The sequence below is a fragment of the Copadichromis virginalis genome, linkage group LG14 (genome assembly GCF_057382275.1).
Source record: "Copadichromis virginalis isolate Kocher_CV1m ecotype Utaka linkage group LG14, C_Virginalis_male_GT1.1, whole genome shotgun sequence".
NCBI lineage: Eukaryota > Metazoa > Chordata > Actinopteri > Cichliformes > Cichlidae > Copadichromis > Copadichromis virginalis.
In genome coordinates this window covers 43,322,842-43,349,121 of record NC_140631.1, presented here as the reverse complement: position 1 = coordinate 43,349,121, position 26,280 = coordinate 43,322,842, and the positions used below count along the sequence as shown (strand labels likewise).

The window sequence follows — 26,280 nt, the reverse complement described above, 5'->3', positions numbered from 1 at the left end:
TTCTTTCTCCCCTTCTTTCCCCCAGTCAAGTCTGTCCCGTATTCAGTAAGTGAAAATAAAATAAACAATAAAAGGTGAATCAAATGGACCATTACGGCAAGGCTGGGATGGTCAATAAAGTAAATCCGTTGGGCATCTTTCTTTGCCTTTAGACAACAATTCTGATGGCAAAAGAGCCAAACGGGACAGGCAAAAAAAAAAAAAAAAAAAAAAAAAGATTCTATTCTTACATTTAAAAACCATATGAAATACTACAGAGCTCATTGTAAACACATTAGGAAACTGATGAAGCATCTAACCCTTTGTTCAAAGCAATGTCAATTCACGACGGTCACAGGCAAACAAGACTCATCAGGTCACTCCACAAACAGGCTGGACAGAAAATCATATCATTATTGTTTACAACACGATAAGTTATGTTTTGGTAATAGAGTTATGTATTAAGAGATACAGTTAGCATACAAGCTTATACATAATACTGTGTGTGTGTGTGTGTGTTTTGCTGACTCATTTTAAATGTATCTTACTGTTCAAAAAAAAGTACTACACTTTTACAAAGTATAAAATTTTAAATAAATAATCAAACAAATAAATAGACCTGGTCCAGCCCTAACACAAGGAAAGTTTGAAGCCTAATCTTGAAAGTAGAGATAGTGTCTGTCTCCTGAATCCAAACTGGAAGCTGGTTCCACAGAAGAGGGGCCTGAAAACTGAAGGCTCTGCCTCCCATTCTACTTTTAAATACTGTAGGAACAACAAGTAGGCCTGCAGAGCGAGAGCGAAGCGCTCTAATAGGGTGATATGGTACTACAAGGCCATTAAGATAAGATGGGGCCTGATTATTTAAGACTTTAAAACTGACCAGCACATTTATAACATCAAAAGACGGCCTTGTGCTGCTACAGACATTAGTAAATCTAACCCTGGATGTTATATTATATTTCACAGAAAAGTCAGTGAAATATAAGGTTGAAATTAAACCTTATATTTCACTGACTTTTCTGGTATAAATTACCTCCAGAAAACAATGTTGTAGGGAAGTTAGACGGAGGTTTTGTAGTCCATCTTCTGCAAACTGTAGTGTGAGCACTTCAGACATCCAATGTCACATCATGGAGGAAAAACAAACGTGAGGTCATTCCTGTCCTCAGCATCATCTCTTTTCCTTGACCTCAGTGACATTTTTATCTAGGTCAAAGAAAGCAGGTTAGGAATAGGAATGTGACGGTGAACCTGCAGGGCGTCCACAGCCAGCAGTTGTGTGAAACATCACAGTAACGTTGTGTGTCTCAGTGTAGTTTGCAGTGAGAAGGGAGGTATGGGTCTGTTGATGTCGAGCTGTTCTTTGTGTCCAGATGCCATGGCTATGTGGCGACGCCACCATGATGGAGATGATTGAGAAAAAGAGAGTTTTATGTCGAGAGATCAAAGCTCGTCAGCGGCCAGATAAGAATCTGTGCAAACAGGACAGTATGCCCATCTTGCCCAGCTGGAAGAGGAAGCAGCCACCGCCATACTCGGCCTCGCCCACTGCCGCTGGCCATGCTGCCACCGTGTTCTGGGACACCGCCATCTGAAAGACAAATACTCGCGCCATGAAACACCCAGAACAGTGTTGTGTAAAACGGAGAAACACAGCAATGATGATCATGATGAGGTTCCACCGTGCACTGAATGCTTGAATGTGATGAAAGATGCTTTTCCTTCCTTGTTTCACGAGAGCAAGAGCAGAGCCACTGCTGAAAGTCATCTGACTAAACTTCTTTCTTCCCTTCTGAGCATCTTACTTTTTTACATGAATTCAAGTTATACTGAATCTAATAGTCATGAAAGAGCAAACGTTCTTCAGTTACATACAAAAACTAACAGGTGGACCTGCTCCTCCGTGTGGTATGTTTGTCATTTAAAGAAAGAACATACCACAGTAAAGCTGCAGATGTCCTGATGTGTGCAGGTCCGTTCACCATCAGAAGAATAATCAGAGAAATCGGTCAATCTGTGCAGAGGGCAGTAATGTTCACACAGAGCCCTCTAGGAAGGAAGTTTCACCTCCAGGAAAAGGCACTGTCCAAATCAGCGTCTTCACAGAGAAAAGGGGTGTGGTTTCCCAGTGATCTAGATATTGATTAGCCAATCTGTTTCCTTGCATGGGTTAAGCAGGAAGTTGCCCCTGAGGTTACCTGATAAGCAGCTCCCCCCCCACACACACACACAAACTCTCACACACACACTCATGCGGGTGTTCTCCTGCCATCCAATCAGAGTCTAGAAGGGCGTGGTCATTCGGGTGTAGCAGAGCTTTCTGTCGTCTTTCTACTCGTTATTTTTCTATCTGTAAAAGACTGATGTTTTTTTTTAAGTCTGACAGTTGTGTAGCAGAAAAAAGTCATTTATAAAGTAACAAAAAGGCTGAAAATGTTGCTTAATCGTGTTTTTATATTTAAAAAATTAAAGGCTTGCTCATCTGTGTGTGAAAGAATGACGTGACCGTGTTTTATATGGAAAACACTTTTATTCAGATGAGAAAGGCTATTTTGAAAAGAGAATATTTTGACAGGTTGTTTGTTCGTCTGCTCTCATCAGCTGCCCCGACTGTCATCAACAACAGGGAGAGACAGCTTTGTCAGGGTCAAAGGTCACTCCTTTGGGGGCAGTAGATGATGATGACGGTCTGCAGAAAGCTTTCACTTGATGAATGCAGTTTATTGATCATTGGTGAATGAGCTGATTGATTATCATGATGTCAAATCAAAGCACTGAAGCAAAGCATTATGGGATATCAGATAAATGTAAATCAGCCTCAAGCCACGTGGCATCTGACTACAGACAAGATGGAGGACAGGAAATCATGTGACATCAGCAGCACCCGGCATTTGAAGTCACAGCAACCTCGCTCTTGTGTAACAGAGGAGCATCGCAGCCGGGGTTATAATGGAGTCATGTGACGTCTCCACCTCAGCTGATTCTACAAACATCAAAGTTTGACAGGAATTATGAGGCCTGTTCCTCCTCATCGTGCACGCCCCGCCTACTCGGCCACGTGTAAACGACCGCACGTGTCTTCCAATTCTGAGGTCACGTGACTTCCTGTCTGCCACAGACGTTGACCATCTTGTCCACAGATGTTCTCGAAGCCATGGGGAGATTTCATATTTGGATATGCACACAAACTCTCACACTCGCTGTGATCAACACAGAGTGTGATCATGTCATCTATAGCGTCCTTGTTAACGATTTGATGCTTTTTGTTCCTGTAATCAACCAAGTGCACTTCAGTTTGTAAAAGTCGATATTAAAATAAAACTTTATTAACTTGTCCTGAGAAATTTTAAGATTAATCAATGAACAGGATCAGTGTCTGTGAAACATAAGACTGATCGTTCCCTCAGACTGTCAGAGAAATGTTTAAATCATTGTTCCCACCGCGCTCGGTGTCACTGAACGTTACACAGCAGAACCACAGCAGAGTGCAGGACAGATTCTACTGCGATCCCATGATGCTGAACGCAGCTGTGCAGCCAGGTAACAACGTGATGATGATGATGATGATGATGATGTCCATTCCCACAAAGACTTCCTGAGCTTGCTCAGTTTGTCTTCCTCCTTTCCTCTGTGCCAGAGCGTGAGCAGCCGTAGCACAGGCCGGTCAGAGAGAGGGACCAACATGTAATCAGTACATCATTACTGTATCACTGAAAGATGACGGTACTGTATGTAAGGTAATTACATACATGTAATGTCATGTTGACCACTGCACTGAGGGAACAGTCACATGACCTGAGAGTGTCACATGACTCCTCCATGCAACACGAAAAACTAAAATATTTTATTCTTCAAACGACACCTGGCTTAAGGCTCGGGATGATGATGTAAAGGTCAGTCACATAAAAATCAGGTCATTTTGTCCACATGATGGCGCTGTTTCACTCTCATTCGTGTACTTCACCTGTGGGCAGGTGTCCCTGTGACTGAGCGGAGTGCTGGCACTGAATCAGGGTCCTGCTCCAGAAAGCAGCTTCAGTTAAACTCTGAGTCCGTTACTGTGGCAACAGACTCTGTGAACTTCACCTTTTCACTGGCAGGTGTTCTCTCTGACTCCGCCCTGAGTCCTGCAGCCCAACCATTTAACTAACCTTCCATTTCGTAGAATAGCTGTCAGAGATCAGAGTGAAGTTCGTACAAACACTTATTTTTCACTGTAACCTCTGACCTTAACACATTCTCAGTGGGTATGCCAGACAGCAGGGAGTCCACAGCACTGACTCTGCAGGATGGATCCAAATTGGATCAGGAGCACAGATTCAGAGCGGATCAGACCGAGGTTCGGCTCTGTTTTGGAACTGTGTTCCCGATTTAAACGTCTCCTCCTGAAATGTTTGAACCGTGTCTGAGCGGCATGCAGACAGCTCTATAACAGATGCTGTGGGCAAACTTGCTCCGATTGTTGGATTTAAGGTCAAAGGTCACATCAGGATTCAGCTGATCTAAATCAAACTTTATTCAGTCTGTGACGATGACAGAGTGCTCTTTGTTGACTCTTTGCCCTGGTCTGTCAGGCTGAACATACTCAGAGCTGATTGGACCAGCTCGAATCTTCTGGAACAGGAAGTTCAGGGTTTGCTGAAGCCGCTTCCTGGATCAGGGTCCAGGTGAACGAGTTCAGAGTCTGTGTTTATTTTTATTGACTGTTGTGACACTGTGATGAAAATAAATCAGATTTTTAATGAACACACTTTTGCCATTTTTATCATTAAACTGGAGTCAAATAGTTTAGTACTGTGGATTCAGATTCATGGTTTTACTGGGTCAAAGCAAAGAATGCTGAGTAAAACGTTAGTGACTGTCTGTTTTCAGACATAAGTTTTCACTTAAACTGTGATTCTGATTTTAAATAAACTTAGCAAGAATACGTCCAGCGTGTTACAGACAGAAATATATCTCCCTCTGGAATCCAGCAGAATTTTATTACTCTGTTGGGGAGGTCGCCTGGTTCCAGCACCACAACACCAGCTCACCTTAAATGCAAATAAGAAAAAATACAGCATCAGCAATAAAAAGGTGATTATTAAATCATGTCCAGGAATTAAAGTGCTTCCTCTTTTTCTCTCAGCTGCTCCCTTTACAGGTTGCCACAATGGATCATCCTCATCTTTCTCACCAACCCTCTGCATGTTCTCTTTCACTACATCCATGAACCCTCTCTGAGGTCTTCTTCCTCCCTTCTGCCTGAACTCATCCATTCTCCACATCCTGTCAGCTCTGTCTCTGCCAATCGATACAAGTTCTCATCTCGTTGGTGTCCAGCCTCACATACAGCTCACTTTAAGCCTTTTAGTTCTCCTTTGAAATCTCTCTTATCTGCACACCTAGCCTCTTAGTACTCCTGCCTACTTTCTTAATCTCCCTTTCTCATTTTTCATTTGATAACCTCTTCCTTTGAATACTTTCCAAAATCGCACTGGGGTGGCTGTAGCTCAGGTGGCAGAGCAGGTCAGCCACAAATCAGAAGGTCGGTGGTTCGATCCCAGGCTACCTCCTGGCTGCATGCCAAGTATCCTTGGGCAAGATACCAACCCCATGTTTGCCTACTGGTGGTGGTCAGAGGGCCCGGTGGCGCCAGTGTCCGGCAGCCTCGCCTCTGTCAGTGCGCCCCAGGGCAGCTGTGGCTACAATGTAGCTGCCATCACCAGTGTGTGAATGTGTGCGTGTGAATGACTGAATGTAGTGTGAAGCGCTTTGGGGTCCTTAGGGACTAGAAAAGCGCTATACAAATGCAGGCCATTTACCTGATATGGGGGCAAAGATGGAGGAAGCTATGGATGTGTTGCACAGAAACATATCATTATTCTGGAGACATGTGAAAGAAGAGATTTAGCGTCGACTCAGCTGTCGGTAAGAGCGGTAGGTTCCACTTTGCAGACGTGCTGCTGTGGGAGGACTGGGAGGAGGCTGTGGCCTCACACTGAACAAGCGAGGCGAGCTGGGAAACGGTTGGAGACGATCTGAGGTGATGACAGATGAACAATTTTGTTCAAAAAAATTATTACTGGGCCAATAGAGCTCTATTAAACGTCACCTGTCACTGAGCTAGTCCTAGGTTTTTCGGTACTTAACTCCTATGTTAAACTTAAAAATGTTGTTCGGCTCATTAAACATTCAGGGTTGAGCGACACATCAGGATGTCACATTTTGGACTGACCAATGGGGAGACAGGTTTTGTTTTTCAGCATTTGCCACATTCACTCATTTCGCTTCACTGTGATTTAGACTGCAGCTCATTACCAGTTAAACTCTCAGATTTCCATAAGCAGGTGCCTCTTTAATGGAAATGAATATACAAACATAACTTTACTCCTCACAGTACAACAACAGGTACATCGACTGGGTAAATAGTCTGTGGATGAATGGAGATCCATTTTACAGATGAGGAGGATGTGACTTGTTACCTGTAAGAAGTTCAACATCAGATACGCTGACGGAACTATAAAAGTGTCCCTTTGAGATCAAAGATAAAGAAGATATTGTGCTCTCTAAGGTCTCCTCTGGACTGACACAGCTCCGCAGAGCAGGAATTGACTTTTGTGACACAAACAAGGCGATCAGAGCTATTTTGTCCTAACCCTGTTATATTCTTAAAGAATTTAAGAACGAGAAGATTAGGGTTATACAAAGAAAATATATTTCTCTTCCCCTTTCACCTAAAGTAAAAAAAGTAAACATCAAAATAATAAATACGATTTTTATAAGATTGAAATTTAATCTGAATACATGTGTATTCTGTGAAAACGACACTGAAAGCCTGCATCACGTGTTTTTTCACTGTGAATGGGTTCAAGCTTTTTGGAACGGCACGTGGCGCTGCATGCAGTCCAGGGCGACTCAATCGTCGGGATAGTTATTGACAATAAAATCTGCATTCTGTTTTCAGGACAGTGCTGTTATGAGGGATATCTTTTTATCCATAAATGTAGATGCTGTGAAGCTTAACTGTGTATGAAAAGATGGCTGAATGAAAAACTCCCGACTGCTCTTTCTACTTTTCTTCTTTTGACATACAGTAAAGGACTTTTTCTCTTCGCACTTTGTGTTGACCTTTGTTACACTGTAACAGTTTTTTCTTTTTTATAATCTTTCAGGCTCAACCTTGTGGACATGTTTCTTTAATCATTGTTGGACTGATGTTCATAAATACATTTCAGTTCAGTTCAGTTCATTTTTATTTCAAACATTTCAAACATGTGCCTTCACAATCATTACAAAATATCATTCCATTATTTGTTTGAAAAGGAGTAGGCTGAAGTATTTACTTATTTGTCCCTACCCCCTCAAGTTTTACCTCTCATTCATTTAATTTTTTTTTTTGTCTTAAATTAAACAAACAACATATGAAACATATAAACATATGAAGTAAAACAAAACATAACATACATAAATCAAAAACAAGAAATTAGCAAGCCCCACCACAGTATAGTTTCTTTCATATGAAAAATACAGAATGTGTATATTTGCAGATACACAAGTTATGGAAAAACAACAAAACAAAACAAAACAAAAAAAGTATGATAACATCGTTTTTTGGATAAATTCCACCTGACGTTTTAAAATATACGTCTTTTATGTCAGGATGAATTGGAAATGATTTTTTTTTTCATTTTCTCATTTTTCTGGTGACGTCTCCGCAGACGCTCTGGGTGCGCACGCTCAGTTAATTTGTTGAGCGCTTCACCTTTCCTCCAGCAGGTGGCGGTCCTACCACGAAGGAGAAGAAGAGAGATTCGCCTTCTGACCCGGAAGTAACCATCGCGTCAGACCGCCATGTTGGTAGCAAAGAGAGCGAGGAATCATCCCGCGGAGAGCGTATTCGTCTGACCTCTGACCCGGGCCGGCTGACCCGAACCCTCCTCGGTCGGTTCGTCCTCCGAAAACGTGTGCGCGCGGACCGGCATGGGACAAAGACAACATGGCAGCCCTGAGCACGTTCTCTTCGCAGGTGGAGCTGATCATGGAGGTAGCCGTGGGGAGCGCTGTGCACGAGTTGGGGAGGGAGGGCGCGCGAGCGGAGCACGGCCAGGTGAGGAGCTCAGGTGAAGATTATGTGAGAGCAAAATCCGCCGTCACTTCCGGTTTCGCGTTAAAAACATGCTACAGAAGGGATGAAAGGTAAAAAAAACAACACGTTTTGGCCCCGCCCACTGACACGCAGGAGACGCCTGGAGGCAGGTGTTTGATCTTTGACCCAGGTATATGCAGCTCTGAAGTGCGCATGCCTTCAGGTTTGTCCAGAAGTGTGGTGCGCGCGCATGGTTTAGCTGTAACTGCTCACATGACCAAAGTTTACGTAAACAGATCTGTTCGCAGCCTCATCTTCACCTGCCGCAGGTGGTATGACGTCATCATCCTCTACTTAACCTAAACAGAAGCTTAAGGTTAACCAGCATCAACAGAGGAGAAAACAGCAGCACCTAAACCTTAAAGGTGCAGCCTCGCTAACCACCCTCATTAGAAATGAGGCCAAGCATCACGGTGCCATCTGTAAACAGCTGGGGCTGCAGTCACTGGGCTCAGCGCACAGCTTTGGGGGGAACCTGTGTTTAGGAAGGCCTGGAAATGCCTTTTGTTGTCATTGTGCATGCACCAACTGTCCACGGAATAAAAAGATAAATAAAAGCAGAGAAAATCTGTGAATGACATCGTCACATGACTGAGCGTGCAGGTGATTGTGAAGAGCTGTGGAAACGGCGTCCTCGGTGAAGCGGTTCCAAGTCAGGCTGGATGGTTTCGGTGTTTGTCTCAGCACTGTCGGTGTTCGTGCCACAGGCCAACAGTCAGTCAGGCATTCGCACTGAAAACATGCTGCATGTCATGGAGAAAACTCGCTGTGAGCATCAGTCAGTCTCCAAGAGAGTCAGCATGTTGTGACTTGAAGGTGAACTCCTCAGGTGGATGTGGGCGGGGCCTGTCTACAGGTTGCGTAATCAGAAATTAGTTACGCTCGGGTCCTCAGATCAGATGTTTTACCTGTTCCACCTGTGCATCTATCATGTCACCCATGCGTCTGTGCTGCAGGCTCACCTGTCCATCGTGCTGGGGGGCGTGGCCAGAGAGGCAGTCCGTAAAATCTGCAGAGTCTTCAGGGAGCTGTATGCAAGCGTAGAGGTGGAAAATGAAGCTCTCAGGGCAGAACTGAGTTGCCTCGAAAACACACCCGGCGCTTCGAGGATGGCCAAATCGGCGGTGAAGTTCAGCCCGGCAGGTGAGACCCAGGGTCAAAGGTCGAACAGTCATTCAGCTCAAAAGCCCGGGTTAAAGTCTCACAGGAAACTCATTTGGTTTCTCCTGCAGATGCACCCACCCTGTCTCTGGATGTCCAATCAGCTGCTGCCACTGCTGCTGTGGCTGTGGTCATCCTCAGCCCGCCGGTGCACGCACCAGTCACAGGCCAAAACAATCTGACCGCACTGCAGAATGGTGCTGTGAGTGTTTTGGACATGACGCACTTCTCTGCAGATCCTCAGGTGTCACGTGATATGATCCAGCCTGCAGATGTGACATCACTTCCTGACTGTGAGGATCAGCCGGCCGCTGAGCTTCCAGGTGATGAAACCCATGAAGAGCAGTGTGACGCTGTGAGTGATGACAGCTGCTTCAAACTGGTTGATTGACTGGTTGATGGTTCTGTATGTGGTGACCAATAATACCATTGCGTTTTCCAGGCAGCAGAGACGAAGTCTGAACCTGCAGAACAGAAACATGATGATCAGCAGGTGCCCGGGGGTCCGACAGGTGAGAGCTCTGCCTCCCATCTACTTTTAAATACTGTGCGAACCACAGGTGAGCCTGTGGTGTGAGAGCGATGTGCTCTAATGGCGTGATACGCTACATTAAGATGAGATGGGGCCTGATTATTCAAGACCTAGTACGTGAGGATCTTGATGATGTCGTCCTTCAGAACAGCTGATGGTCCATTAATCAGTCGCTTCTGTTTGTCAAACCTGCAGCGTCTCTGACTTCCTGTCTGTCTTACTGTTCAGGTGTGAGCGAGGAGCAGCAGAAGGAGCAGGAGAGGAGGCGGAGGAGGGAGCTGTACAAGGAGAAGAGGTTTTTCTGCGAGCTGTGTGACAAAGGCTTCCATCAGAAGCACCAGCTGCTGAAGCACGCCGCGTGCCACCTGAAGCCGTTCCCCTGCAGCTCCTGCGACAAAGGTTTCTACAAAGCGCAGACGCTGCAGCGCCACCTGCTCGCCCACCGTCTCCGCGAGGCGCAGGAGAGCGACCCAGACAAGCTGTTGCGCTGTGACCAATGCGACAGGAAGTTCAGGCTGCCACGTCAGCTTCGAGCGCACCAGGCCTGTCACCGGCTTGAGAAAACGCCACTCAAGTGCTACGCATGTGACCGCACCTTTACCTCCAGTGGGGCACTGCGATACCACGAGGTGTCGCACGCCAAAGTCAAGCCCTTCATGTGCGACGTCTGCGGAAAGAGCTTTACGCGCAAGAAGAGCCTGCGGGAGCACCAGACCGTGCACACCGGGGCACGGCCGTACTCCTGCCAGACCTGCGCCAAGAGCTTCTCCACCGCCAGCAACCTGCGCGTGCACAAAAGGTCGCACTCCGAGGAACGCCCGTACAAGTGCGACAAGTGCGACAAGGCATTCAAGTGCCGGATGGGGCTGCTGCAGCACCGTGTGGTCCACTCGGGAGAGAAACCCTTTACTTGTCCCACCTGTGGCCTGAGCTTCGGCCTCAAATACAACTTCCAGAGACACCTGAGGCTACACAGCGGGGAGAAGCCCTTCAGGTACGAGGCCCCGAACGATAACGTATATTTTCTGGGTCTCAGCGAGTCTGTTTCGGTATTTGACAGAAATCTCTGCTTTTTATTGGCTCAACACACAACATCTGACAAAAAAACACACCTGAACGATCCAGGGTCACATACACGCGCTGCTCCAGGGCGCACTCTGACCCTCGGGCGAAACGCTCGCCTGTGTCTCTTAACGCACCTGAGTGAGGTGTACAGGTGAACAGCATCAGCGCGGTCCTTAGCAGGAAGACTAGACTTATGCGACTGCAGGTGAACTGATTAAATAAGGTGATCGTGGATTTTATGAGTGCTTCAATGTAACGTCAAACATGAAGCAGAGGGGGGTTGTTTGCTGACATCCACCAGTGAACCGCCAACAGAGCGCGGCACGGCGCTGCAGGCAGACACGAGAAATACCAGCGTCAGCTTTCCTGTTCATTCGGTTCAGTTCAGGTTTATTTATATGGGCCAACTTCGCAGTGATTAACACTGCACAGTAAAAGCCCTACAGCACTACAGACGGCCCTGAGCACTCGGTGAACACTGCTTTGTGTTGTGTGCTGATCACTCAAAACATCAAGATCGTGTTGATTTCTGTGAGTTGCGTCTTCTTTAACCTCTGACCCTTCCTCACCTGTCCTTCCTTCCTCAGGTGTGATCAGTGTGGCGAAGGCTTCACGGGGACCTGGGCTCTGAAGACTCACATGCTTGTTCACGGCGTGGCAAAGCCGTTCATGTGCGACCTGTGCGGAAAGACGTTCTTCTACAACTGCCAGCTGCAGAAGCACCAGCAGCTGGTTCACGGCAGCGGTGGCGATCGGGGAAAGTCCGGCGGGGAGGCGGGCAGGCGGCGGTCCACCGGAGTCAAACCGTTCAGTTGTAAAGTCTGTCCAAAGAGCTTCAGCAGCAGCAGCTCGCTGCGCACGCACGAGAAGAGCCACGCCCAAAACAAAGAGTTCACCTGCGACACATGTGGGAAAGCCTTCCACCTGCGTCACCTGTACCTGTACCACCTGAGGCAGCACAGCGGCGACCGGCCACACGTCTGCGCTGTCTGTCACAAAGGCTTCCTGCTGGCATCGCAGCTGAAGCAGCACGAGCTTCTGCACACAGGTGTCAAACCTCACCGCTGCGAGCACTGCGGCAAAGAGTTCAGGACGCCTCAGAACTACCACCGCCACCTGCTGGTGCACACCGGCGAGAAGCCGTACGAGTGCGCTGTGTGTGGCCGGAAGTTCCGCCAGTCCAACCAGCTGAAGTCTCACATGCAGATCCACACCGGTGTCAAGCTGTACTCGTGCGAACGCTGTGGGCGGGGCTTCTCCGACTCACGCCAGCTCAAGAAACACCGCTGTGGAGACAGCGAGCACGACTCGCGCGATTCTGCCAGCAAGCACAGGAAGCAGACGGACGCGTTCCCATGGACGCACGAATTCACGGCACAGTGACACAGAAACAGGCCAGCGGGAAAACCCAGACAATTCCCGCTGAGTCCACCCCCCGCGACTGTGTCCGGCACATCAACATCAAATTGTGTTTAGGGAGTGTGTCCATCCACCTCTTGAAGCCAGCATTGATTGGCTGGTTTGTTCCTTTGGCGTTTCTGTTTTTTTTATCCCCTGTTAAAGTCAGCGACACAGAAAATGTTTGATCTCTGCTGCAAAACCACCTCGCACACTCCCCTGATGCCCCCGCATGTCTCGGGTTGAAATCTAAAACAAAGGTAAAGAGTAGCTGGGCCCTGACAGCATCTCCAGCCTTAGGAGGTAAAATGACAACTCTTCTAAATGGACTTTGACTCTCACCTGGCGTCTCACCTGGTCGTGGTGATTTAAATTCAGCTGCCAAAATCAAACAGACCTTGACCTCAGTCAGTGACAGAAGAGGAATCAGATGAAAGCAGCTCTAATAAACATTTAGTTTCTGTTTCATCTGTGAAAAAATGACTTTGCTGTGTTTCAGTGTGTAGAATAAAACTCCTTTGACTGACGAGCTTTTATTGGATGTGCTGCTCCAGCTTCAAAATGATTTTTCTGCCCTCGATGAACGTGAAGTAATAATTCAGATTAAAAGGCAGCTGCAATGTGTCAAAGGTAATGTCTACCAATCAAATACATTTTATCCATTAAATTCAACGTGCAGACTTATGTAGCTAAAGCTAAAAATTACATGTGATTAGTTGAAGTCACATTGAGTGTACAAGCAGAGTCTTCATCCAGGAAGTAGGTTCAAATCAGACAGCTGCACTGATATTAAGCACATACGTGATTAATATCAGTGCAGCTCTTATGCAATGATTCTCTATAGCAACAGGTAAGTAAAGAGCGGAGCTCCCATTTAAATCCATGAACGTGATGTTGATCTACAAACATCAGAAGAGAGACCAGCTTTAATCAGACATTTATCTAGCTTTCATTTTCAGATGAAGCTCAGTAGTGTGAGACAAATGATGAAGCTCAGATTTGACCTTTTGATTTAATGTTTATAGGTAATGATCAGCTGACAGGATGCAGACGCTGAAAATAAATAAAGGGGAGACAGTGTGGACATGTCTGCAGCAGTTAGTACCTACATTTCAACATATCTGAAGATGAAATAGAAGAACGTGCTATGGAGACTGCATTTAGAACCTGTTAGAGTGCTGAACAATCACAGGACTGTGGCTGTGGAGGCTGAGTGCACTGACCTCACTGTCATATTCAAAAAACCAGTTTGAGATGAGCTGTGTGATCGTGCTGAAAGCAGCATCAGAAAATGATATACTGTGGTCATAAACCCACAGACGTGGTCAGCAATAACACTCAGGTAGGCTGTGGAGTTCAATGATGTTCAGCTGGTAGGGGAGAGTGAGGTAAGATGAGCCACTTTTTACTCATGTTGCCCTGGATGTGAGAAAAAAATGACACAGAAATAGAATGATAACATATTCCTTTATTTCAGGATGTCTCCTTTCAAATGTAATGATCAGAATCTATGTCTGATGACGCTGCCCAAAATAATGACCTATTAAAAAAAAATGCTCCTTTGGCTCAACTTGCCCCAGATTAGGGGTAAATTGAACCTAGTCAGTGGGTAAACTGAGCCATCTTGGGGCAAACTGACCATGTAGTTTTTAAAATGTAAAACTGATCATATTGTGAAAACAAACCATTTTAACAGTTGTAAACCTGTGAGAACAAACCTGGAAACTGGTGGTTTCTAAACAAACCACCAGTTCAAAACCATTTATTCAAAAGAACTATTCAATATTCCAATGATCAAGGTTGCAGGGGAATATGAACTGTTGCTCCCTCCTTGCAGTTCCTCCAGCCTGTTGAGGTTGAGGTAGCTTCTTCAGCACATCCTTGCGTGGGAAAGATGCCTCATCATTTTCCTTGAACACAAACGTGGGTTTCTTACTGCTAGTGATCCCTCGGATTCTTCTGAGAAATCTGGCACTCACTTCGTTGTCTGCAAACCTGTCAACCAGGCCAATGTAATGGTGGCTCCTGGATTCTGTTACCTGTCGATCACTTTAGCCAGATTGTCAAAGAACTCCCCAACTGTAGTCTTATTGAAGGCTGTAGCTCTTCCCAAAGATGTTGCCTCAGGCATACGACAAGAGAGATGGTGGCGTGCCTAAAAAATTCTTGAACCATTCTTTACCTAAAAAAATGTAATGGTAAAGTAGTAAACTACACAAAATACATTAGTCTGTGCCAACCTACTGAAATGTTGTTGCTTGCACTTCCTACCGGCTAAACCTTTCTCTGTCCAGTTGCTGGGAGTAGGAATGTTGTTTCTGCCTGCCAATTCTAATGCCAGTTCACGGCATTTCTTTGGGGAAATGCCATGGAACTGCTCTGCAAGCTTCTTGATATGCTCTGCTAGCTCCTTCTCCACCTCCTCAGAGAAGACTCTCTTTGCTGAAGCTGTTCCACTATAGCCAACCGATTTGACCTCCTGTGTGTCCCTCTTTTTAATATATCTCCTGAGGGTTGACCTGTCAATTTGTCTTTCTTTAGCCACTGATCTTATGGACTTTCCTCCCTTGACTTCACTCGCTGCCCTTTCAATCTCCTCCAGGGGTGTTGAGCCCCAGCTGGTCTTCCGTCTGTAGGTCCTTGGCATCTTTTCTATAATAGTTAACATATGACAAATACAACAAAAGGGTTCAGTATACTGAACTAAAATACTATTTAATAAGTCAGAGCCTTAAATAAATTTCAGTGCCTTATGGTGGGGTAGGTTGAACCATTGGATCAATTTACCCCATAGCCTTTGGCTCACTTTGCCCCATAGCCACCACTTTGAAAAAAACGGGCTAGCTTAGCAATTTAGGCTAATCTTTAGAAAACTTCTTCAGATGATATTATATTTTAGAAACCCACCAACATGTATAATATATCATTTTAGACACAGATACATTTGTTTTAATATTACAGTCAATTTACCTGATATGCAGAAATTTTACTTTGACAAGCAGAAAACATTTTTTTGTGTAATACAGACTTACCCCTTCTCCAATGTGCTCCTCTTTAATATAGCAGGATGGAAATGATGAGTGCTTCCTGGATTTATGGTCACATAACAAAACATGTACACAGTTACCTAGATACAAGGGGTGGTTCAACTTACCCACTGGCTCATCTTACCTCACTCTCCCCTACTGGAAATCTGCCCTATACCATCACATCAGCAGCAGTCTGAGCACTGGCGCAGGCAGGGTGGATCCATGCTTTCATCTTTACACCAAACATTTAAATTTTGCTGCAGAAATCATGATCAGATCGGAAAACATTTTTTCATTTTGTGGTCCAATTTTGGTGAGTCTGGGAACTGTAGCCTCAGTTTCCTGTTCAGGTGTTGTAGGGATTGCAGCCAATCGTCTTCTCGGAGGAGCGGCTTCACTCTGCTTTGGTCCTTGGCAGAGACAGCAGCTTACCAGGTGGTAGTGATGGCCAAATGAAGCTTTCTGAAGCTTGTATTGAAAAACGGTTCATTACTCGAAGCTTTTCAACACAGTCCTCTCTGGTGACATCTGGTGGCCAAAAATATGAAGAGCAGCTTGAATCCACAAAATAAAACCAACTGCTTCATAATGATTGCTCACTCGATAGAGTGGAGTTCTGTCTGATATTGGGCCGCCGCTGTGTTGCTTTGAACGTCTATTTTGGGGGGTTAAAAAAATGTGGTTTATTTGTTTAATAAATAATTATGACCAGTAAACTCTCCTTGTTTAAACACACACACCCGCCCTCTCACATCATCTATAATTGACTGAGACAGGACTCTTCCAGACACTAAACCAAGGAACAATGTACATTTCAATTCCTTTAATTTTAAGTTTATATTGTCTATCCTGTAAAATAGTCAGATGTCTATTCATATTAATGTACAGAATTCACCTGCTTGCTGCTACTACTGCACATTCACCCAATGTATATACTATATGTGTGTATATATATATATAATGTTTTTCCTCTACACCCCCCCCAATTTCTTTGCACATGTCGAGGAGTGTGTCAGGCTACATTTCACTGTGTGTTATACTTGTATAACTATGCATGTGACAAATAAAGAACCTTGAACCTTGAACATGCACCATGGCGTGGTCTTTCTTTGCTTTTCACTTCTTGATGTTGGTAAATACGATAATTGAAAAATACCACGTTACATATAATATACATGTAATAATGTACAACACATTATGGAGTATGCTTCTGCTGTGAGGTCCTGCCTCCATGCACTTATGAAATTAATCGCAAGATGGGTGTATTTATCAATAATATTATATTAGGGAAATTTTCCCAGACATATTTCTGACCTGGGGGTAGAACTGATTGTGAAATGGAAAATGCTTATGAACTTGCGAATTAAAAACATGATGCATTTAAAAGGTAGCCCTTTTTCATTTTTATTTAAGAAGAAAATTAGTTCCACTGTGCGATGGCCGATCTCCTTTTCGTGGAGATAATTTCTTCTGCATTAAGGAAAATCCCTTCACATGGCACAGAGGAGGCTGGAGTACAGAGAAACTGGTAGAGATGCAGTTATACAGTCTACCACACAAACTATCAGCTAAAGAGAATAAATAAATTAAATTGCTGCACATTTGGCAGACTAACATTTTAAGATTAATTAAACAATAAAAATATATATTTTTTAATATTAAATGTAACGAGTCAAATGGAAGTTTTTCTAAAGTTATTTGATGATATTTATATTATGAAAAACGGATTTTTGACATTTTGAGTTTTTCCCGTTGTCAGATATAATAAACACGCACAAAACAAAAGCAAACAGCCAGAACACAAAGCTGGAAAACCCACCCGATCGACCAAAATCAACTCAAAATACTCCCACACAACAGAACCTCCTCTATTCCTCGCTGGCTCCAAATCTCTCAGTAGAAATATCAGTGGTTCGCTATCTGTCACCATCAAACACTCCACAAATCCCGCGAATGATTCGCTTCCTTATGAACCATTGAATCAGACACCGAAGCAGTCACGCTCTAAATCAGGGGTGCTCAATACGTCGATCGCGATCGACCAGTCGATCGCAAAGGTAGTATTGGTAGATCGCATGGCATTAAAAAAATAGATGCCAGCCTATCATCCATCCCGTCACTTGATTGATACAGGGAAGCCAGTCAGATGACAGCAGATTTTTTCTGACGCTTAGGTCGCTGCGCATGCGCAAACAGCGGCGCTAAGTGTAGTAAAACTGACAAGCTAGTCAGCGAGTTAACTCCAATTTTTAGCTCTCGGTTTTTTCTCTTAAACCTGGCCGTCAGCAGCTACTGTCCGGACTATGCATCCCTGGCTGATTCAATTCAGTGCAAGTCATCAGAGTAAACTCAGGTAATGACAAAAAATTTACATAGTTAATTGTGTTGTGAAATATTGGATATTGCGGTTATGCATGTATATACATTGTAGATATAAAGAATCCTCAATATATTTATAAATAAGTATATGTTTTGGATTTTTGTAGTGGGTAGATCATTTTGACTTGGTCATTTTATAAGTAGCTCACATGCGGAAAAAGTGTGAGCACCCCTGCTCTAAATGAAGCTTCGGACTTCACCGATCACGTGACTCTGGGCAAACGAATCAAGCTTCGACACAGTGACACACGCACCGGAGCGTCAGCTTCAAGCGAGCCATCACTACCAGGTGGTAACAGAGAAAGTAAGGACAGATTCAATGATGATGGAGTAAAAAGGTGTTGGCCAGAGGGGCCGATGGCGCGATATGGCAGCCTCGCTTCTGTCAGTCTGCCCCAGGGCAGCTGTGGCTACAACTGTAGCTGCCTCCACCAGTGTATGAATGTGAGAGTGAATGAATAGTGTAAAGCGCTTTGGGTGCCTTGAAAAGCGCTATATAAATCCACTCCATTATTATTATTATTATTAAAGAATATTCTACCTTACAGAGGGCAGGATGGTCATGTTTGTGTCATTTAATCAACACCACTGAGTCATTCTAACTGTCAGAATCCTCGAAACACAGGCTGAGGAGGAGCGGCAGCAATCTTCCACTCCGAGCTCATTAACCAGCCATAGACCCAGACAGAAAGCCTGACTGGCTCCTGCATTTCAGCAACTCGTCTTTACAGCAGTGGTGGGAGTAGATTTACTACTTAACATCTTAAGTATCATACATTAACTGCAATACTTGTGTGGTTTTAGTACTAAAGACTGCCCAAAACAATTAATGGCTGCCCTCTGATACCCCTTGGGACCATCGCCAGGTCCATCACAGCTGACCCCTCGCACCCTGCTCACCACCTGACGGCACTCAGGTCAGTCTGGTCCCACACCTGCAGACTCACAAACAGCTTATTCACCTGGGCCATTCAAACTGTAAACAAACACTCCTCTTGTCTGTAATTAATTACTGATGTCTTACTTATTATATTTTTATTCCATGCACAGTCGGTGTGGAGCACCCACACTTGAAATACATGTACAATGACAAAAAAGGCTATTCTATTATGGGTTCGCTGCGGTATCTCTGGTTAGTGTACGTTATTTACAGTAAACCGCTGAGCTTGTAGAGCTGTGAACAGCAGGGGGCGCTCCGTGAGAATTGGGTTAATCCACGAAGAAGAAGAAGACTAAAGCGACGAGAGAGGGAGGGAAAATTGTTTGGTCCAAAGCGCATGCGCATTGTGGCAACAGCCTGTTCACGCGGGTGTTCAGTGCTAGCTGGTTAGCTGCAGTAAAGTCGGTTAAACTCCGGCAAACTCAGACAGTCTTCGTGCAGCCGTTGGTTTCAGGTAAAGCGTGGCAGTTTCCCATGAGCCCCGTTTGTTTCCGGGGTGAAAAAATAAGTTTGGCGCTGTTTTTTCCGCGGTTTAATCCGCCAACGAACCGCTGCTAGTTCGGACATAACACGAAGCTAACGTCAGCGTCAACGGAAGCTTTAAACGGCCCGGCTGCTCAGGTGAGTCCAAGTAATCGTGACGGCATACTTCCGAAACACAGACACCTGAGCTAGCTTAACTTTGACCCCGTTAGGTGCTGTTGTAGGAATGGATTGTTTACTGGCTCGCGGACCTTGGGGTCAGAGGTCAGCAGCGGGCTCTAGCTGCCACAGGGGGGGAGTATTGAGCAGTAATCGAGTACGTTTCCTTTGACAGCTCAATCCTGGAGAGAGGAAGTACAGCACTACCTGTCTCACTGAGTTCCTCTTTGTTTAGGTCCTTCCTTGCTGAGCTGTAACGTCTAAGAGGAGGAGGAAGATGTCTCCGGCGTCAGAGGTTGAGGGCTCGGACGTAGGGGGGCGGGGCCAGGAGACTACGCTGTCCAAAGAAGACTGTCTGTGTCCCGTCTGCCTCGAGGTCTTCATGGAGCCCGTCACACTGCCCTGCACACACACCTTCTGCAAGGTAACACGCACACACAATGAGTGCGTGTAGCTCAGGTGTGTTAAGTTACCTGCACGACCAGCAGGTGTGTGCACAGACAGGTTAGGGGGTGTGCGTGCGTGTGTCGCAGTAGTCAGGACCTTTTTTGTGTGTGTGTTTCCGTTTTGTCCTTGAATGACATCATCAGGCTTATTCATTTCCTGTGACTGAAGACGTGGTTTTAAATAAAGTGAATTATAACTGACCCGATGAGAGCTTCAGCTCCTTCTGCTTCAGTTCCACCAGTCACACACCTGCATTCTAACCTGAACAGGCCAACAGCAGCCAATTAAATGGCCAATCAGTGACTGGACTGATGGCGTTTAGCCTCCTGAGCTGATCTTCATGTCAGAGGTCAAAGGTCTGCTGGATGCCAGCACCTTCAGCCTGACCTCACACATTACAGTCATATGACTTCTCCTCAGGGCGCTCCGGCAGAACTGGGCCTGACTGTGTGTGTACCTGTGCAGGTGTGCTTCCTGGAGTCGGTGGATAAAGCCACGCTGTGCTGTCCCATGTGCAGGAAGAGGGTTTCCACCTGGGCTAGGTTACACAGCAGGAACAACACGCTAGTGAACGAGACACTGTGGAGGCGGATCCAAACCTGCTTCCCCCGACAGTGCGAGCATCACCTCAGCGGGCAGGGTGAGGCCGAGGACCCCCACTCAGGTAACGCGGACACAAATCTTTGGCTCAAAACTGCAGTTTGTGAGGGGCAGCCAATCAGAAAAGGTACTGCTTTTGTAAAGGGTGAGGGGCAAACAGCATGTTTGATGGAAGCTCAGAAAAAGGATTACTCTGAAATGTGAACTATGCAGAGCTGCTTTCTTATAGGTCAATGTGATGTTGAACCCACTGTGTGTGTGTGTGTGTGTGTGTGTGTGTGTGTGTGTGTGTGTGTGTGTGCACGCGCATGGGCAGCATTGGTGTGTTTCCGCAGAGTTAGTGAACCTGGAGAGCTGAGACAAGAGTATGAGGACCAGATCACCAAAGTGAGTTCAAGACACACACAGTCTTTTGCTCTGGATGTGTGAGGATGTGCAGAAGCCTCAGTGTTACACAAGAACCCCAGGGACTTAATTTGGACCCCATAGAAATGAATGTAAAACCACTAATACGGCACACCTGGCTGTTTACAGGCATTGTGACGTCAAGGCTGCTCTAATGTGGGCCAAAGCTGATCAGTAAATATTTAGGGAACTGTAGGAAGTGAAGAGACGAATAATTACTGCTGATGAGCCGGGTCAGAGCTGGCGAAGTGGGCGCGTTGCTGCTGTGCAGGGCTGCAGGGGACGCTGATGAGGGGCTACAGGTTTGATGGCGAGGAGATAAAACCCTGTGACTGTTCTACTTTTACAATTATTTTTTTTTAAATGTGTTTCGTAGCAGCTGTGAGTAGGGCTGCAGCTGCAATACACCCCATGCCCCCCTTTAGATTCACCCCTGTTTGCTTCCACATGTGATAGGATATCTGCCTTCAGTCTCAGTAAGGCTCTGCCTCTTTACGCTTGGTGGTATAAACAGACTCCGCCTCCACGTTAAACCCTGCCAGCATCATCGCTGCTGCTGTTGTGTTTTTGCGGTGTCAGCTTATGTGGTCAGACGTCTTATTCACAGGCTGCTCATAATGTTCATCCTTGGTAATAATATAAGTTATTAAGATGTGTCATTGTGTACCTTTGTTTATGAGTTTATGCTAATGTGTACTTTTACTTTACAATCTCTAATAAATGATCTAAATCACTGATAAAACTAATAAAACTTAAATACTTCAAATCTTGGTTCAAATGAGGAAAAACAAAATTAAATTTAGCAACTTAAGAAACGATCGTTCACCATAAATGCTGTTGTTGAGTGAAAGCTGACCGCTCAGCCATTGGTGGGCGTGGCCATAACACATTTGTAGTTATTCTCACCTGTGACTGAAGCTCTCAGCCTGCAGTAGCACCCTCCAGTGGGTTAAACACATTTGTGTAATAAGAATCCACATTCTCCTGTGTGTGCGTCACTGACTTTCACATGTCTGTGCTCTCACTCTGATGTCTCGGCCTAAAGGTCTGAAAAGGTCCTGGAATTTCCTTATAATGTGCACGACATCTGTTGTGATGATGGCCTGTGGTTTGTGTGTCATCTGACCCAAAGAGGATGCCGATTAGATACTGATGGGTGTAAGGGTCAGTCCGCATCGGACCTCCTGATGAACAGACTTTGGTCATTCAGGTAAATCTCAGGTGTGTCTGTCCTCTCCCAGCTGACCGAGGAGAAGCGGGAGCTGCAGGAGGAGGAGAGGAAGGCCAGTGAGGAGTACATCCAGAGGCTGCTGGCTGAGGAAGAGCAGCTGCTGCGGGATGAGAGGAAGAGGAGGGACGAAGACGAGCGGCTGGCCAGACTGCTCAGTGATCAGCTGGTCAGTGGTTGGTCCACACTGGGAGAGGCTTATAGATACAGATGCCTCACAGAAAATCCCCAATATTTGATTAAAAATCAGAAACTGAAGCGTCTCGGCTTGTTAACCAGTGATCAGTTGGTAGATTCTTTCTCTGAGGAAATTTATCACCCTCTCTTTCCCTCCTCGGCAGAACCCTCCTCCTCTCGAGGACAGGGGTCATGTTGCTGTGACACCACTGAAGAAGAAGAAGGCGGCCTCTGTGGGACACATCGAGAAGTAAGCGACCGTTTTAAAGATCAAGGTCATTGAGAAAGACTGGTTAGAGTCACATGACCTGGAGTGTGTCAAAGTAAACTTTGTCATCTCTGCTATATACAGTACAGTATATAGCAGAGATCCTATTTCCCCCCCCTATATATATATATATATATATATATATATATATATATATATATATATATATATATATATATATATATATACATACTGTACTGTATATAGCAGAGATACAGTATATAGCAGAGTTCCCCCCCCTATCTATCTATCTATCTATCTATCTATATATATATATATATATATATATATATATATATATCTATATATATATATATATATATATCTATATATATCTATATCTCTATATCTCTATATATATATATAGATAGATAGGGGGGGGAACTCTGCTATATACTGTATCTCTGCTATATACTGTACTGTATATAGCAGAGATACAGTATATAGCAGAGATCCTATTTCCCCCCCCTATCTATATATCTATCTATCTATCTATGTATGTATGTATGTATATATATATATGTGTGTGTGTGTGTGTGTGTATATATGTGTGTGTGTATATATATGTTCTTCCTCTACACCCCCCCCCCCCCCATTTCTTTGCACATGTCGAGGAGCGTGTCAGGCTACATTTCACTGTGTGTTATACTTGTATAACTATGCATGTGACAAATAAAGAACCTTGAACTTTAACTTGGTGTTAGGGGTGCAGGTGAGGTCATCTGAGATGTGTACTCCCAGGAACTTGGTGCTGTTAACAGTCTCTACTGTGGAACCGTGGATGCTGAGTGGTGTGTGGGTGGAGCGAGTCTTCCTGAAGTCTCCTTGGTTTTGTCCACATTCAGCGACAGCTTGTTCTCACTGGTCTGGCTTCCCTAGTGGGGGGAGAGGGTGGCTTTGTATGCATGTCTCACATTAGCATACAGTAGGCCAGTTGTCCTGTTTCTCCGTGTGGGACCACAAACAGTCCAGTGTGACATGGTTAGGGTCTCCACATATAATAATGAAGGCTTCGGGGTGTTGTGTCTGCAGTCTTGCTGTGTGTATTTCCTCATAGGCAGCTGCAGTCACGGTAGATCGGATGGTTGTTCTGAGCAGAGAGTTTGTCAATCTTGTTCTGTAGCGAGTTCAAGTCGCCCACTGTCTCTGTCGGGATTGATGGTTCGAATCGCCTCCGGTGATCTGCTTTCCTCACTTTCAGCTTCGCTCCCGTCTCGTGGCCTCTGTAGCTTGGCCGGTATGCTGTGCCACATGCCGGTCTGTGCCTTTGTATTTAGTGCCAGCGGCTTTGACTTGGAATAGACAAAAGGCCGCCGTCGCTTCAGCGCCATCTTGAAAGTATGTGACGTCAAACTGAAATTAAAATCGCTGAGCAGGAAGTGCCTCCTCAAACGTGGACAAACGACTCACTGTGTCGGGAACGCCATCTGTATGACCTCACACATCTCTATTTGTTGTTTCAGGTTCCTGTGCCCCCGAGTGGCTCCGCCCAGCTCCACCTGTAGCTCTGCTTCCAGCCTTGTGTCCAACAAGGTGAGTTTGAACTTCTGTTCAATTCAGTGTTATTTATATAACACCAAATTACAACAGCCTTTCTGTTTCAGGAGAACATCCTTGTTTCAGAGGCAGCGCTACCGGCAGAACAAAGACCACCTCAGCTGGATTATTATGGGCCTGAGACTGAGCTCCGCCCACCCGAGGAGGTGGCCAAGCATCAACCAGGGAGTCAGGCAATCAGAGACGGAGGATGTTCATCAGTGAAGAGGAAGAGCTCGGAGCTGGAGGCCACAGAGGAGGTGACAGCAGACACCAAGCGAGTCTCTGCCCATTTCCTTGGCTCCTCTTCCTTCTCCTTGCTGGAGGCGGCTGAACAGGAGCTACAGGAGAGGAGGAGGCAGGAGGAGGAGGACAGACGGCTCGCTTTCATCCTACAGAAGCAGCTCGACCAGGAGGAGAAACGGCGTGCCACTGACAGAAGCAAAGGTTCCACAGACGCCTACCAGCTCCGCCCACACCGACGAGCCGAGGAAGAGGAGGGCTGCGCTTCCATCATGCCAGGAAGACCCTGCAGGAGAACGCCAAAGAACTGTACCGCCAAGCCCTCTGCCTCCTCCTCCTGCTCAGGGAAGGGGAGCAAACAGAGTCTTTTGACTGAGATGTTCTTCAGCAGCTGAGGTGTCCTCTGCCTGCTCCTCCTCCCCCCCTTCCTGCAGGAGCATGAATAAATTGAGCTGTCAACCTGAGCGCTGTTGTTACTTTAAAACACAGAAGACCAGAAGTTTGTGGACATGCCGCTGCCTCTTACCTGTGAGTCGTCATGGTGAGCACACGGCGACCGTCCACTGGGGAATCGTGAACAGAGTTCATGTGTTTTACTTTGAAAAGTTCTGCTGGAGGATGACTTCATGCCTCTGCACGTCATTTAGCTGGAATGCTTCTTTCTCACTGGTGGAAGCGCTGGCGAGGACTCAGTGCCGTCAGGTTATTTTTACCCATTTGCCAGATGACACCGACTCACCATTATATTTCCAGCCCCAGGTTCTGTGACTCCGCCCAGAGCCCGTCCACGTCTGGTTAACGTGTTGATGATTGGTCAGGTGGTGTGTGAATGTGTCTCCTTAGTGTTGTTGCTGATGTCACTGGTGTCACATGATAGAATGTGAGGAATTGTGGGATACGCTGCATGCTGACTGCAGTGGGTCATGTGACGCTACATCTGATTTATTTTTATGGTTTGAATGTTGAAAGTGGGAGTTTCTATTTGTCCCAGGGTCACCTGAATGCAGCACTCACCTGTTTAAGCGGCACATGGCCACGCCATACAGTGGGAGGGGTTAAAGAGGCTGCCGTGTCAACCTGTTTGTCATTTGTTTTTCTGAGAAATAAACCATCACCATCATCGTTTCCTGTTTTCTGACACTAACGAACGAGCAACTCCCCATTCACTATTTTGCCCAAAGGAGCATCAGTGGAGCCTCTCTATGACATCACGTGTGTCTCACAGTAGAGTTAATTCTATGTAGATCTGCACATACAGCTGTGTGTGTGTGTGTACGTGTGTGTGTGTGTGTGTGTGTGTGTGTGTGTGTGTGTGTGTGTGTGTGAGACATTAAACACTGACATTAAATACATGAATAAACGAAAACCGTGTGAAACGATCCAGCAGTCAGAGCGAGGACTGTGGGTCTGCTGGCTGCTCCCACAGGTGAGAGACAGGTAGAAGAATAAAGAATCCAGGTAAACGTTAGACATTACAAAGTGACTCAGGTACTGTGTCCTGATTGGCTGGAAAAGCAGAGAAACACAGATCACACTTCAGCTTTTTAAAACTTTTGAACCCTTTAGATGGTTTTGCTACGCAGATGATATCCAAATGTACCTTCCTCTAAATTTGGATGCCCCGTCCACATTCTTGTCTTTGTTTGAATGTCTGCAGGCGGTTAAAAGACTGGCTATCCCAGAATTCTCTTATCTTAAATGAAAGCAAAACAGAAATTATTGTTTTGATAGCTGCGTTTCCCTGGGCCAGCTAACTGATACAATGGGTTCTTTCTCATTCTGCCAGTAACCTCGGCGTGCTCATGGATAGTTCTTTTAAATTAAAGAAGCAAGCATCCACTGTGCAAAAAAAAAAGCTTTTATCAATTAGGCCGGTTCGAGCCCTGGCTCCGACAGTCTGTCGTGTCCTTGGGCAAGACACTTCACCCGTTGCCTACTGGTGGTGGTCAGAGGGGCTGGTGGCGCCAGTGTCCGGCAGCCTCGCCTCTGTCAGTGCGCCCCAGGGTGGCTGTGGCTACAATGTAGCTGCCATCGCCAATGTGTGGATGACTGGATGTGTAAAGCGCTTTGGGGTCCTTAGGGACTAGCAAAGTGCTATACAAATACAGGCCATTTACCAT

At 45.7% G+C, this 26,280-nt stretch overlaps 3 protein-coding genes across 7 annotated transcripts in view; all 3 read left to right on the top strand.

Moving 5' to 3' along the window:
• Window positions 1–4,730, top strand: part of nyap2a (neuronal tyrosine-phosphorylated phosphoinositide-3-kinase adaptor 2a) — a 79,919-nt gene extending 75,189 nt beyond the window's left edge. For 2 of the 3 annotated variants that reach the window (XM_085431089.1, XM_085431088.1), the window contains one exon: window positions 1,356–4,730. In XM_085431089.1, the coding sequence (XP_085287215.1) occupies window positions 1,356–1,577 (222 nt within the window). In that variant the 3' untranslated portion in view covers window positions 1,578–4,730. The remainder of the gene's footprint in view (window positions 1–1,355) is intronic. The other variant, XM_085431091.1, reaches the window with a different exon arrangement.
• Window positions 4,731–7,421: 2,691 nt separating this feature from the next.
• LOC146694811 (uncharacterized) lies at window positions 7,422–12,793 on the top strand. 3 transcript variants are annotated; one of them, XM_085431085.1, is made up of 6 exons: window positions 7,422–8,008; window positions 9,067–9,253; window positions 9,343–9,626; window positions 9,714–9,783; window positions 10,032–10,797; window positions 11,456–12,793. In XM_085431085.1, the coding sequence occupies exons 1-6, from the start codon at window positions 7,961–7,963 to the stop codon at window positions 12,249–12,251; spliced, it is 2,151 nt and encodes a 716-aa protein (XP_085287211.1). In that variant the 5' UTR covers window positions 7,422–7,960; the 3' UTR covers window positions 12,252–12,793. The 3 variants fall into 3 exon arrangements, with proteins under 3 accessions (XP_085287211.1, XP_085287209.1, XP_085287208.1); XM_085431083.1 differs by having other exon boundaries at window positions 7,422–8,071; XM_085431082.1 differs by lacking the exon at window positions 7,422–8,008 and having other exon boundaries at window positions 8,167–9,253.
• Window positions 12,794–18,922: 6,129 nt separating this feature from the next.
• Window positions 18,923–25,280, top strand: rnf168 (ring finger protein 168). The gene is made up of 8 exons (XM_085431108.1): window positions 18,923–19,235; window positions 19,492–19,680; window positions 20,169–20,367; window positions 20,620–20,690; window positions 21,950–22,105; window positions 22,278–22,363; window positions 23,845–23,914; window positions 23,986–25,280. The coding sequence occupies exons 2-8, from the start codon at window positions 19,534–19,536 to the stop codon at window positions 24,553–24,555; spliced, it is 1,299 nt and encodes a 432-aa protein (XP_085287234.1). The 5' UTR covers window positions 18,923–19,235; window positions 19,492–19,533; the 3' UTR covers window positions 24,556–25,280.
• Window positions 25,281–26,280: the final 1,000 nt, after the last annotated feature.

What these genes read in the sequence shown, in the direction of transcription:
- rnf168 (XM_085431108.1), top strand. Translation starts at nt 19,534, where the DNA reads ATGTCTCCGGCGTCAGAGGTTGAGGGCTCGGACGTAGGGGGGCGGGGC. An exon ending in GCACACACACCTTCTGCAAG is followed by an intron (nt 19,681 to 20,168) that starts GTAACACGCACA and finishes GTACCTGTGCAG; the next exon opens with GTGTGCTTCCTGGAGTCGGT. An exon ending in TCTGTGGGACACATCGAGAA is followed by an intron (nt 22,364 to 23,844) that starts GTAAGCGACCGT and finishes TTGTTGTTTCAG; the next exon opens with GTTCCTGTGCCCCCGAGTGG.
- LOC146694811 (XM_085431082.1), top strand. Translation starts at nt 8,944, where the DNA reads ATGTGGGCGGGGCCTGTCTACAGGTTGCGTAATCAGAAATTAGTTACG. An exon ending in ATGAAGAGCAGTGTGACGCT is followed by an intron (nt 9,627 to 9,713) that starts GTGAGTGATGAC and finishes TGCGTTTTCCAG; the next exon opens with GCAGCAGAGACGAAGTCTGA. An exon ending in AGCGGGGAGAAGCCCTTCAG is followed by an intron (nt 10,798 to 11,455) that starts GTACGAGGCCCC and finishes TTCCTTCCTCAG; the next exon opens with GTGTGATCAGTGTGGCGAAG.